Source organism: Protomyctophum parallelum, assembly GCF_964188405.1.
Source record: "Protomyctophum parallelum genome assembly, chromosome: 4".
In the NCBI taxonomy this organism is placed as follows: Eukaryota; Metazoa; Chordata; class Actinopteri; order Myctophiformes; family Myctophidae; genus Protomyctophum; species Protomyctophum parallelum.
Genome location: NC_139700.1, coordinates 30,323,070 through 30,337,838, shown reverse-complemented (window position 1 = coordinate 30,337,838; position 14,769 = coordinate 30,323,070). Strand labels below are relative to the sequence as shown.

The 14,769-nt window shown below is 41.6% G+C and overlaps 1 protein-coding gene and 1 long non-coding RNA gene across 2 annotated transcripts; one reads left to right on the top strand and one right to left on the bottom strand.

Annotated features, from left to right (window-relative positions):
• Window positions 1-576: 576 nt before the first annotated feature.
• Window positions 577-3,551, bottom strand: LOC310856939. Its single transcript, XR_014569112.1, has 3 exons — window positions 3,411-3,551; window positions 827-897; window positions 577-598 (listed from the first exon to the last, which is right to left on the bottom strand). It is a non-coding gene; the product is annotated as an uncharacterized lncRNA (long non-coding RNA).
• A 618-nt stretch (window positions 3,552-4,169) lies between these two features.
• Window positions 4,170-10,224, top strand: LOC310856958 (YY1-associated factor 2-like). The gene is made up of 4 exons (XM_083762544.1): window positions 4,170-4,304; window positions 5,110-5,235; window positions 8,891-9,043; window positions 9,197-10,224. The coding sequence occupies exons 1-4, from the start codon at window positions 4,279-4,281 to the stop codon at window positions 9,474-9,476; spliced, it is 585 nt and encodes a 194-aa protein (XP_083618670.1). The 5' UTR covers window positions 4,170-4,278; the 3' UTR covers window positions 9,477-10,224.
• Window positions 10,225-14,769: the final 4,545 nt, after the last annotated feature.

Genomic DNA, 14,769 nt, shown 5'->3' with positions numbered 1-14,769 from the left:
TTATGGATTACTTCTGTGTTCACGGCACGCCAGGAGATGGCGCTCCAATACGGCGATTCAAGAAGTGAAGATGAACTTAAACCAAATATAAGATAGGATGAAGTGAAGATGAACTTAAACCAACTGTATAATAGGGACTGAGCACCCAGCTACTGTGTATGTGCTTGATTCTATGGGCAAGTTAAATGTTGCTTCTTTATTCAGTTATTTCAGGCTTCTGTGCGAAGCGAGAAGACGTTTTGGAATGAGTCAGCAGGGTTAGCTCAATATATTGGAAGGAGTTGTTGCTCCCTAACAGCCACTTATGGCTTGTGTAATGTAACTGAAGCACGTATAAGCGATTCCCAAGCCAATGTGTTTTTTGGGGAGGGAACGCTTGTTTTGGTTCACAAAACGCCTTGAATATGTGAATATGGCTGCGCAAATCATGACTTTGATTACTTTTTAAATAAATACTTGCACGTTGACGTCAAAGGTTGGTTTATCACATGAACCAAAATAAGCACTCCCTCTGTGTCAATCACGTTGTGGTGTTTGGTTTTTTGTGGTTTTGGCTTGGGAATAGCATACAAGCAACTGGAGCTTCTGTTGAGGTCCCCTATGAAAGAGAACAAAAGAAAATGAGGAAAATTTTTTTGCTCACTGCCAATCTCAATTAATGTCAATTAACTTCAGCACATTTGGTGAGCTGTGAAATGACATGTTTTAATTATTCGACACAAAATATTGTCTCTCCTCTGTGACAGTTAATAAGATAGTGGCAGATGGGTGTTAGAATAAAACATGAATCATGGGTCAAAATTAGAGCATTTGGCATTACACTTACTGTTTGAGGGGAATTGGTTCCCTTTCCCTTCTTTTGTACGTCCCAAGATGTTTCAGACAGGGTTGATGTACCTACAAAGAGGAGGAATAAATATCAGCCTTGTGTAATATTATCTTCATCATCATGAGTGGGATCACCACTTTGACGGGCAAGTCAGCGGCATACCGGTACTTCGACCCGAGCCCATTGAAGTATGGATCTTTTCATTTAGACATCAGTGGCATGGATTGGCATTGCTACTGAGCTCATTAGACTACAGGAGTCCTGGCGTCACTCTTTCATCCCCTGGGTAATGGAAGAAACGTAGAATAAGATTGGGTCATCTTAGAATCGTCTGATATAAGAATTGTGGTTCAAAAATAAATAAACTGTGCTAGCGATATGGTCATATTTTGATAATTTTGATTTAATTAATTTGGTGACTGTAATTTTAGTGATGCTTCATATCCAAACGAGTCAAACCGCCATGCTCATTTGTTTATTTTTGGAACAAAGTTTTTATTTAATGCAACATTAAATAAGTCTATGGGGAAAAAAACATGACCCATGCGTGCATTACTGATAAAGCATTACACTTATTTTCAATTCATCAGAACATTTAGAGACGTACAAATAAACACTTCTATATAAAACACAGGAAATCAGGTATGTAAAAAGGGAAAATAAACATATACACATTACACAAGGGGGTGGGGGGATTCCGATTTTACGGGGGGCTGTTTCGAATTGCAGCCGTCCGTAGGTGCCCTTTGAGAATGGCTCTTGCTAGTGAGTACTCGTTGCTAGTGTTTGTTCAATAACAGGAGTCTCCAATGTAATGTCTCTCTCTTTAGAAAATTCATTTTCCGGTCAGGAGAACACAGTCAGGATACAAATTAAACAAGTAAAATTAGAAGCGATGATGACACACATAAAAGGAGCAGACAAAATTGGAACTGGAACGGGTACCGTACAGGCTGAGACTCCTGTTATTGAACAAACACTAGCAACGAGTACTACTATACTATCAGAATACTTTTTTAAGTAGCCAACGAAAATCTGCACTTACACTGGTAAGTGTACTGCACTGCACCTATACACTGGTACCTTTACGCTAGCCCTGAAACATGACTGTCGTGAAGTAGCCCAAACATTTAGATTCTAAATTCTAACGTTTGTGCCTCAAAATCACTCTTACCTTACAAATGCAAAATCTAAGCTGCTTTAAATGTTGCCCCACTTGTTTGTGATCTGTGCGCACCCATATTAAACACCGCACATGCTTATTTTTCAATAAAAAAGGTATTTTAATCCACTCTGTTTCGGAATCCTCCATTGTAAATGCGCAACAGAACATTGCCCGCGCCCCTAGCGGCCAGGGTTCTCTTGCGCATCTACAATGGAGAGAAAACCAAGATGGCTGCCAGATTCCGAGACAGAGTGGATTAAAATACCTTTTTTATTGAAAAATAAGCATGTGGAGTGTTTAATATGGGTGCGCACAGATCACAAACAAGTGGGGCAACATTTAAAGCAGCTTAGATTTTGCATTTGTACAAGGTAAGAGTGATTTTGAGGCACAAACGTTCCTTTTCGACGTTAGGGGCGGGGTTATCTTTTAGACTCTCGTAGAGAGATTCGTCAGAATCGAAAAAAACCTCTACGAGAATCTAAATGTTTGGGCTAGTCGTGAAGTACTAGCGTCATTAGCCCAAAATGTTAGATTCTCGTAGAGGTTTTTTTCGATTCTGACGAATCTCTCTACGAGAGTCTAAAAGATAACTCCGCCCCTAACGTCGAAGAAGCAACCTTGATGCCTTTAAATCACTCTTACCTTGTACAAATGCAAAATCTAAGCTGCTTTTAATGTTGCCCCACTTGTTTGTGACATCTGCGGAACCATATTAAACACCTGCGGGGCTTATTTTTCAATAAAAAAAGGTATTTTAATCAACTCTGTCTCGGAATCTGGCAGCCATCTTTCTTTTCTCTCCATTGTAAATGCGCAAGAGAACCCTGGCCGCTAGGGGCGCGGGCAATATTCTGTTGCGCCGTTTACCGCATTTACAATGGAGGATTCAGAAACTGAGTTGATTAAAATACCTTTTTTATTGAAAAATAAGCCCCGCAGGTGTTTAATATGGTTCCGCAGACGTCACAAACAAGTGGGGCAACATTAAAAGCAGCTTAGATTTTGCATTTGTACAAGGTAAGAGTGATTTAAAGGCATCAAGGTTGCTTCTTCGACGTTAGGGGCGGGGTTATCTTTTAAACTCTCGCAGAGAGATTCGTCAGAATCGAAAAAAACCTCTACGAGAATCGAAAATTTTGGGCTAGAGCGTCATGTGAACCATGGCTACGCCATCATGTAAACAAGATCGGCACTTTTTTTGCACACAAGGCTCTGAAGGTTCAAACTGCATACGCTTAGATAGTGGAAATTGGAATACATGTTATATGAATGTTGTGAATGAACGGTTAACGGACGTAGCACGAGCGCCTGTGGTACCACCACGAGGTTGTAACAACACTGTCACTAATATTAACATTGTAGATACTATAAGTAATACAACTTCAATCAGATTAGAAAAGAAACGTACCAAACGCAACGGTGCCCTGGGTGTTCCTCCTCCACCTTACACTATGTCACAAAAATGCTGATACCTGATAGTCGCGTGAATCATGTAAACAAGCAATAAAAACAAACCACCATTATTATTATCCTCCATTCCTCCCTCGCTGCTTTACTTCCTCCTCAAATCCTCCTCCTCAACGGAAAAGGCAGGTTACCTCCGAAACGTGTGCTGCTGCCACCCTGTGGTGGCAGAGCCTGGGTTTCCGAGGCTAGCTCTGCCATTGCATTTTTGCAACAGCATTAGAGCTATGGAGCAGCGCTAAGGCTACCTAAGAGTAGACATGAAATGGTAGGCCTATGAAACTATTGATTAATCCGATTATGTGTATATTAATGCACAGCAAGATCTTGAAGATTCTTTGACCTCACAATGATTCTTTTACATTTTACAAACCGACAGTTTTATTTAAATAGCAGCACATTCATAACATTTTGAATTAAATTAAATTAAATATATTCCCCCCACTTTTTAACAACATATACATCTAGAGCTCTCCTCAGTCCTCAGCTACCACAATATAAATAATACAACGTTGTTAAATCTATACGAATACTGAAGCTTGTCAAATTCATATCAATGCCGCTTTCATCATATAAAAAAGTATTGCTTTTCTTTAATAAATATGGTTTGTTATTTCTTCGTTCTGGCGTTTTGTCCTGTGATTGGATAAACCCGACCCACGTGACTCGAGCTTCGCAGTAGTGGTGGAGTTTCCACGACAGCTGAGAGAGAGAGAGAGCGGCTCGTCTTCTCTTTTTTTCTCCTCCTCGTAATATTAATCCGTTAAAAATAAAAAACACCCAACCCAACGACATATGAGGAGGGCTTTATGAAAAAATGGGAGACAAGAAGAGTCCCACGAGGTGAATAAACATTTAATTTCTTTATATTTTACAAAGGACGTGCTCTTTGGGGGTCGTTTACACAGAACTCATTCTCTCTCCAGTCTCCAGTGAAGTGTTCATTCATGGCGGCTAGGCTACGGTTTGGCTGCTTTAAAAGCCCCCATACTGTGTGTCATGTCAAATACCGGTAGCAAAACATAGCCGATCTGCAAGCGCGACGCGTTGTTGAGCTTGTGGGTCTGCTATTTTCGCAGTTTATGAACATTTGCAGACGTTTCTGGACATTTTTGAGCATTTTCGGGGGAGGCTACGAGGTGCGCTGCGGGTCGGGAGGGTTGCGGTTAGGTTTAGGTGTCTGCCCCGGGGGAGGTTAGGGTTAGGGTGAGGGAGGAGGTAGGTTGTCGTTCGGACCAATGCTCCGTCGGATGAAAGTACTGCACTCCATTTTCGGCCCCCTGTAAATGGACATGCTCAACGCCAGGTTGAAAGTGGTGGTTTAATGGGGTCTGTCTGTCTGTGTCAACCTCTCCCCCTCACCCCCTTAATCCCCACGACACGAAGTGACTCTTTTAAGTTGATGCTCCTTTCTTTATGCATGCTTTTAGACGTTTTTAAACGTGCATGTTTGAGTGTGTTGGTCTCGTTAAAAAAAGAGTTGCACCCTGTGTGTGTGTGCTGATGTTTTAATAGTTAATATACATTTCTTGTTTTTATTAATGAACTGCAAGTCTGAGGAGCTCTAGCAAATTAATTTTACCCAAATTTTACTGTAAAGTATTGTTTAAGGTGACAAGTGTGTGTGTCTGTGTGTGTGTGTGTGCAGGCCAAAGCGACAGCCGAAGCCGTCCTCTGATGATGGGTACTGGGACTGCAGTGTGTGCACCTTCAGAAACAGCGCAGAGGCCTTCAAGTGCATGATGTGCGACGTCAGGAAGGGGACCTCCACCCGGTAAGGAAGGACTCCTTACCGGGCTTTGGCGCTCCCGCATCGTTTCTGAGTATATCCACATTAATGTTAATGTGGGACGTCCTCATGACCGGTGCCGGTGTGTTGGTTCCCACAGCACTAGTTTGCTGGCTGTCCTGCTAGTCTCATTCTCCTGGCTGCTATTTTCTGTCTCACCCTTGGCATCCCATCATACAGATTCTTGTTGGTAACATGTGTACTCTTGCTGATGTTAAGTACTGCAAGCAGCATTCTGGTGTAGCACCCATCTAGAGACTTCTGCAGGGTTGGCTTCAGGGTGCAGCATGCACTGTAGGAGAACTGACTATCGTTGCATTGAAGAAGCTGAGTTTGGTTTGACGGGGGAGGTTGGAGTTTCATGCCGTTCAGGGCCCTCCATGCAAGCGCCTTTCTCACTTTAAGATCTTGCTCCGTTGAGCCCAGGTACTTTAAGTCATTGACTTCCTTCAGAGCAGTGCCTTCTGTTGTCGTCAGCGGTGGATGCTCCGATGGAATGTTATAGGTGATTTTCTTGGCGTTGAGCCAGAGGCCAACCTTGGCACACTCTGATTCCACTCTGGTCAGGAGCTCCTGAGCTTGTTCCACGTGGTCGGAGAGCAGGCTGATGTCATCCGCGTAGTCCAGGTCTGTCACGACTACTGCGGGATGCCGTCTCGACCTCCTTGGTGTTATGGTGAACAGTGGTGTCATGGTAGGTTTTTTTACTGGTACCACAGTGTTTTAATGATGCCACGTGCATGTGCGCATCGCAGAACACAGAACAGCTGAAACAGCCTATTGTTAAATAGTGTATGAGAGTTTTAGACACAAACACAAAAGTAGACTTCAAATAGTCAGACAAACATCTTTACTGCACTAGAAAAACTAAAAAGTTTGCTTTGGACGAATTAATCTGTTCTGGAGGAGGCATTCTTCTCTTGTACAGAACACCACACAGCAGCAGCAGCCTACTGGAGCCATAGCCTACTATACTGCTGTAAGTGTGCAATGTGCATGCTTACCGTGCGCTCAGGTATACTGGGTACTTTGTGCGTCTTGGAAAGTCTGGTGACAAGAGGTTGATTAGGTGCGTCTTCTCTTGAATCTAGCATTCTAGCGTGCACGCACACGCAACGCTTCGTTCCGTCCCTGCGCGTGCGCCTCAAAACATTACTGGTACCACGGCGTGGTACTGCGTTCTACGAGCATGACACCACTGATGTTGAAGCCTGCTTTTGTCCACTGATGGCCTTCCTTAACGTGTACTCCAGGACGGACGAATTAAATTCCTAATATCCATTAAACTCGTTAAACTCACAGACATTGCAGCTGTATGGAACGCTTGAATTATCCTCTATCTGCAAAGTGTTTCTTTCATAAAAATCCCCCGTAGGCAATGTTATGAGCTACTTTGTGTCAATAAATTCTGTGCTGCAGATGCTTCTTTTTCAGAGTTTGGAAGTGCTTGTTTTCAATGACAAAACATCCTGCTGCCTCATGCGTCGAGGGGGTGTTTGTTAGTTGTGCGCAATTCCGAAGCTGTTCATGACTCATGTGTCAAGTGGTCAACCTCCGATCTAGCGTCAGATCGCAGACCAAATATATTGCAGTGTGTAAGACACTTACTTTTATTAACAGTGAGTGCAACGTTTCGACCATTAAAGGTCTTCATCAGGCAAATATATTAGTAATATATGTATTTGCCTGATCAAGACCTACGTTGGGCCATTATGTTGTTTTTGGAGCTATAAAACAGTGCGGATGGATGTTGCACACAATCTTCTCTGCAATTTGTACATTCCCAGAGTTAAATGAACCCTGGGATGTTCTGTGGCTGTCAGCAAAGTAGTGGTTCTCAAGCCAACCTTTCTCTCTTTAACTGCCTTTACCTAGTTTCACGGATAACTTACTTCCTCAGTCAGTGTGAATATTGTAAACACTTATTACTTTCTGTGCCAGGCCAAAGACCTTCTTTAATATGCTGTGTTTAACCCTTAAACCTAATAACGTCATGATGACATTAGTACATTTACCGGTGCAGACCCAAGTGGATAAAAGGGCACTGCTGGGCTTGTGGGAAGACGCTCCCGTGGGAAGCATTTTATTTTCAACCGCTTTGGAATAGTTATGAATCTGCCTGAGGGAGGGCGATTCTTTCAGCATCACAATTGGCCCACGAAAACTAGATGAAACATCTCAAGGGGTTTATCCCCAACAAATGTACTACAGGACATGCAGAAGATCATGTCTTCTCACCGCATCCATAAAACTCTTCTTAAAGGAGAATTCCATGCTAGAAGGCTTTCTTACCTTTTATTTGTAGTTGTTTCGTCCCCACCAAAGAGGTCCAGGTGCAAAAGCGCATTATTTGAATTGAATGGGGCATTGGAGTGTTGTGCTAATTCGCTTATTTCCATCGCTCAAAAATCACACTTTACTACTTATTTCGATGGAAATAAGCGAATTAGCACAAAAACCCAACCTCCATTGAGGGCTTATATTGGGGAAAATACCCAATAATGCACTTTTGCACAAAATAACACCTGGACCTCTTTGGTGTGGACGTAACAACTACAAATAAAGGTAAAAAAGTCTTCTAGCATGGAATTCTCCTTTAAGCCTTCCTCTTCTCTTGCCTGGCAGTTCCATCTCCAGCTTTCTTCGACCAAAACGAGCATTTACTTATGAAGTCGCTCTGATGTCGCCCTTGCCGCTCTCGTGGTCTGTAACTGTCTCGTCCTGGCTTGCTGAGCTTGTTGTGTTTAGCATAACAATAGACAGCAATTACCTCGCTGCTCCCGCTGTCTACCTGTCTCCCAACACCGTGCTCAACTGTGCTTGTTGTGTAAACAACATAACAAGAGGGCAGTTACCTCAATGCTTTCACTTTATACATACGTCATCGTCAGACATCAGTATACATGCACAGTGTAGTAAGTATCTATCACCTGCAGCGAAGCTGATACTGTTTGCTGCAAAATGCTGTCCAAAAAAAGTAAATTTGACATTAAAGGTCGGATATGCAAAGATATTTGGAAAAATCGCTTCATCGTTCAACGGCAACAAGATGTGCAATGTGCACATCTTGTGCACATTGGCGGACTGGGGTTTTTTCCAAATCACCCAAATCACTGAATGCTCTTTTAAAATAACTTTTCATAAACTAGTTTCTGATGTTGGTAACATTAGTTAGCAAGAATGTTAATTTACATCATCTAAAAATAGATTTCCCTACAAATGTATATGAAAGATGTACTTGGTACAGAATATAGACATAAAAGACCACAGGAAATGCTTTTAATTTCTCTTCTCAAAGATGGATGTATGGAGATTGATCCCCTGTGGGGAAATTCAGCTATTGTCTGCAGCACCACCAGCAGTAAGTAATAACCTAGAAACGCAGGATAGGTACAGGACAGATGAGTAATTAAAATGTCAATGAAATATCCATCTCCATAACTGGGACAGTAGGTCAGGATTCATAAATATTGATCATAGACAAAGGAAAACGGAAAGGGCTCTCACACTTTGTCTTCCTACAGAGTTTTTACCTCATGGCACTTTGTGGGCACTCAGTTCAACCCACATGGGCATTTTAATGACGGGTATGAATGCAAACTTTCCCATGAATCAACTGATGTCTATTGCTCTCTTTCAGAAAACCTCGGCCTGTTTCACAGCTGGTGACACAGCAAGTAAATCAGCAGTTCGCACCTCCCACACTACCCAAAAAAGAGAAGAGAGAAAAGCCAGAGAAAGACAAGAGTGACAAAGACCCAACACTTAAGAAGAACAGCCATAAAAAGACGAGGTAATAGTAAATCCAGTAACAGTCATGCTTACAATAATCCACCGTCTGATTTAATTGTTATGTTTTGCCTCAAAATCTTCAATAAGTACAATGTATGTATTATTTTATTGTTATTATAATGCTTCCCCTGTTTCTGCCCACCTCTTTCATTAGGCCCAGATTAAAAAATGTGGACAGGAGCAGTGCCCAGCATCTAGAAGTCACCGTTGGTGACTTAACTGTTATAATAACAGACTTTAAGGAGAAAGTCAAGCAGCCCACACCCACGCCAGCAAACGCCGCCTCCGTGGACCAGCACAGTCAAAGTGGCTCAAGTTCTGACAACACCGAACGAGTGGTCTCCAGGTCTTCATCGCCACGCGGAGAAGGTTCTCTGGTCAACGGAGAGACTCAACTAACAAACCGCCAAACCCCCTCAACGACTCAGCTATAGGCTTGTCTACCCTCGACACCCCAAAGTGATTAATTTCAACATCCTATGCCTCCTGATGTAATAACATTCAGATCTAACGGGGACGGATTCTAATCTGCCTTCCCCACGATGAGCGAGGATTCAGGAGTTGGGACTGTTGAGAGAACACTCCATTCAGTCGACAAACCTTTGCAGCCAGTCAGAGCTGTCACAATGAGTGAATTGAAAAAAGTCACAATAGCAGTGAATCGTGGACGACTTGCAGCGGGAAAGGTCCATATGTTGTGGTGGCATGTGTCATAACACCTCAGTGTCATTTTTGATGTCAGTCACACTCATAGCTCTTGTTTTCAGTCTTTCCCACTGTGGACTTTTTGAGGTCATTCACAAATGTTGTCTACAAAGAATGAATTTCAGTTAAAGCATTATATGAAAGAAAATGTGAAGCACCCATCTTAGAAATTGTATAGTTTTCTTTTGGGTTTTGTTTGTTGTTAACATTTGCACTTACGATCTTACGTCGTCCTAATGAATTATTGAATAATTATTATATGCATTATTTCCACTCTTGCAATCCTTTTACTGACTTATGTTGCTTTTATGGCTCATATCCAGCATCATGAGTAAAATTATGGAAGAATTATTGTATGCTTCTCCACTTTGTAGAGTTAAGCATGACTTGATCAATAGTGGTTTATAATGTAAGATGTAGATGATATGAAATAAAACCAAGAGATGGATACGGACATGATTTCATCTTGCAGTTCATTATAATAAATAGTCTTGCAATTGTATTGAAAAATAGTACCAATTTGCTTATCCACATGATGTAAATTATCCTATCATTGTCTGGTTATTTAGGACAAAAATAGATGATTTGCTTGTCTACAGACGTAAATTCTCCATTCATTGTCATTGGTAATTTAATGTTTGTGTAAGACGAATATCTACACTAATAGCTGAATATAGGAGGGGCTAGCACCCCTCAAAAAAGCTCCCCTCAAAGCAACAGATCTGAAAACATTGCGATATCGATATCAACAATGTGTTGTGAGCTTGTACATCAGCTATTTTTGAGGGGTGCCTGCCCCTCCTATATACAGGTTTAATGTTTGTTTTAAAAATGCCATTGACAATGAAGGGAACATTTACGTCATAGTCTCTTTATTGTTAATGGCATTTAATGTTTGTGTTGGCACCGTGTGTTTACGTCACCATTGCATCACCCAATCACCATGAGTTAGACCTTAATATATTAGCACCCCTCACACGGGTGTGATCTTTTGTCTGACTATGTTACTATGTTTAGAGTACCAGTAGGGGCAAAATTAGCGCTGTTGTGCCAGAAACGGAGAGAGAGAGAGAGAGTGCTGCACTGTTGCCTGCTAATGAGAGAGAGAGGGGCAGGGGGAGAGGGGAGTTGCACCACTCAGTTGACACAGGTGTGATCTTTAAGAATAAGGAGCTATTTTGTGGTTAATAATCAGCAATTCAATGATCCATTGAATGTACATGCTACTGATTTTCACATTACTTTTAGTAGTTCTCAATCTCAAATGTCATGTCAGGGGCACAGATCTATCAGGGACCTCCGAAATTGAGGATTTTTGTTGTTTGATTGTAGGTAGGCTACAGAATTATTATAAAGATGGTACAACTGAACTGAAAACTGATCTGAATATTCATTATTACAATATTACATATTTTCATTCTTGTTGGGTTAACTTCTAGCCTGACAGTATGAATTTTCATTTCGTTTCACTTCATTAGTCTGAATTAATTAATTATGACTTTTTTAATGGTAGCGATTCAGGGCTGGAGCTAGCCCTGGTCCAGTGTACTCGCTGTAGTCCAGTACCTGCCTGTAGACCCTATCGCAATTTGGTGTTGGGGGAATTTCTCACTTGAACTGAGTCAATGGGTCCCTAGACATGAAAAATCAACGAGGTGCTCGTCCGCCATAGTGCCACGAATGGCGCAATGGCCACATAAAAAATGGCCACAATCGGCTATGATGAAAATCCAACCTTTTTGTATTTTGTGTTTAAGCACATGTAAAACATTCATTTTGACTAATTGTGGTGTGTGGAATTCATTTCTGATATTGTTTTGATGATTTGGGGTGATTTTGACCTTGAAAGGTCATAGTCAAGGTCATTTTGCTATTCCACAGACCTTGGCCATAACTTGTCCATTTTTAGGAGTAAGAACAGGAACAATAAGTCTATTTCAACTAAATCTGACTCTTAAAATTAATTTCTGATATTGTTTTGACCATTAGGGATCATCCTGTCATTGAATTATTGATGTTAATGTCATTTTTTAATAATTCGATTATGATTCTTTAGTCGCTTTTATTATATATTTTCATGATTTGTTTTCTTTACATAAACAAAATACATGGGCATGAGAAAAACAACAACAGCACCATATGTGCTGTGTGAATAAGCCCATTGTACAAAAGACTCTGTCCATGGCCCAAATGAGCCAATTCATTGCTATGTCAACCCCATAGTGGAGGATATTAAGTCAATATATCATAAGAATCGTTCACTTGATGGTACAAGCACCAAATTTGGTACACAAGTGCTTCAGAACCTACTCTCTCAGAAAAGTACGATGTCCACTTGAAAAAACTAAATGGCCACCATTTTTCAAGATGACCGCCAAATGAAAAGGGCCTTTTGTGGCGGTTCTGGACAACCGTGGGTCCGACGAACTCGAGACCGGGCACTGCACTCCCTGTGGGTGTGTGGAACGTGTATGTCGAATTTGAAGTGGGGCGAACAGTTCTCGAGTTACGTGGATTACAGACGTACAGACACACACAGAATTTGTGCAATTAGCAGATCATTGGAACGGTTGTTCGCTTGGTGATACAAGCGTGACATTTGCCGTGAACATTCCTTTGGTCAACTCTTTAACTTTTTAAACCGAGCCATCCAAAAATCCAATATGGCGGTGATATTTCAAGATGGCCACCAAAATTTTACTGGTTTTGCATTTCTGCATATATTTGGCTATACCTTTGTGATGTACTGAACCATACTGTATAATACTGTACGGCACCATACTGTACCATACCGTACCGTACCTTACTGTATGGTATCATACTGTACAATACTGCACTGTACTGTACTGCATGGTACCATACTGTACCATACTGTACCTTACTGTATGGTATCATACTGTACCTTACTGTACTGTACGGCATCATACTGTACTGTACCATACTTTATGGTATCATACTGTACCATGCCGTACTGCACGTTACTGTACCGTACTGTACTTTACCATACTGTACTGTAACATACTGTAGTGTACTGTACAGTACCGTGTGTGTGTGTGTGTGTGTGTGTGCACGCACAGGGAAAAGGGGAGGACCCCTTTTGGTTTTGTTTTCTGCATCTTCCTCTGTGACCTGCCACCTTCATGTCATCTCTCACAGCATCCTTAAACCTCGTCTTTGGCCATCCTCTTACCTGGCAGCTACATCTTCAGCATCCTTCTCCCAATGTACCCTCATCCCTCCTTTTCACATGTCTAAACCATCTCAACCTCACCTCTCTTGCTTTATCCCCAAACCTTCTAACCTGGGCTGATCCTCTAATTTAGTCATTTCTGATCAAGTCCTTCCTTTTCACTCCTAATGAGAACCATAGCATCCTTAATTCTGCCACCTCCAGCTGTGCCTCCTTTTCATCAGTGCCACCGTTTCCAACCGTACGGCATGGCTGGTCTCACTACCATCGTATACATCTTCCCTCTCACTGGTAGCCTTCTGTCACAAATAACTCCTGACACATATGTCCTGTTGAGTGACTACGGGAGATTGATAAAATAAGTCGCTGAGAGGCGATGGGATGGGCCAGGTTGTCAGACGCGCTCCGCAAACAAAAGGATCTCGCTGGGTCCAAACAATGCGTTAAAGGTGTTTTATTAAAGGCAGGTGCATAACTGAAACGGTGCTCAAACATAAAGTAAAGTAGTCACAGCGATCCAACGTAAATAAAGTAAATAAATAAAGCAAAATAAGCGGTATAAAGCGGTCAACAAAAGTGCGGCTTCCCACACACCCCCTCTCTCTCACTGTGTGTAAAACAGGTGAACTATGGGTGAAGTATTCAATGAAACAGGTCCGCCCCTCTGCCTGTCAATCATCCACATTAATCACCAGTGACAGCCCACTCATTTCATAGACCAAACATCATTTCCAATTCATGGCTCTTACATGTCCCATATTCTCAATACACTGGCTTCACTTGCTAGAACATTTCCATCTCTATACTCACCTTAACCTGTTACACTACTGTCTACTGTCTGGTCAATTGGTACAAATAATTTTCTCCCTCCCTCACCATCTCTCTTTGCACTTACTGTACATCTCATATACTTTATCTTAGCCCTGACCACTTCTTAGCCCACACCACCTGACATCACATCTCTCTCTTCTTACCCATCATCTAAAAAAAAAACCAATGGGCATTGCCCATTGACATATATTCAAGTCTGTGTGTGTCTGTACATCTGTAATCCACGTAACCCGAGAACCGTTTGCCCCACCGACTTCACCGAATTCGACACACACGTTCCACACACCCACAGGGAGTGCACTGTGCAGTGCCCGGTCTCGAGTTGGTCTGACCCACGGTTGTCCAGAACTGCCACAAAAGGCCCTTTTCATTTGGCGGCCATCTTGAAAAATGGTGGCCATTTAGTTTTTTCAAGTGGACAACGTACTTTTCTGAGAGAGTAGGTTCTGAAGCACTTGTGTACCAAATTTGGTGCTTGTACCATCAAGTGAACGATTCTTATGATATATTGACTTACCTCCACTATGGGGTTGCCATAGCAATGAATTGGCTCATTTGGGCCATGGACAGAGTCTTTTGTACAATGGGCTTATTCACACAGCACATATGGTGCTGTTGTTGTTTTTCTCATGCCCATGTATTTTGTTTATGTAAAGAAAACAAATCATGAAAATATATAATAAAAGCAACTAAAGAATCATAATCGAATTATTGAAAAATGACATTAACATCAATAATTCAATGACAGGATGATCCCTAATGGTCAAAACAATATCAGAAATTAATTTTAAGAGTCAGATTTAGTTGAAATAGACTTGTTGTTCCTGTTCTTACTCCTAAAAATGGACAAGTTATGGCCAAGGTCTGTGGAATAGCAAAATGACCTTGACTATGACCTTTCAAGGTCAAAATCACCCCAAATCATCAAAACAATATCAGAAATGAATTCCACACACCACAATTAGTCAAAATGAATGTATTACATGTGCTTAAACACTAAA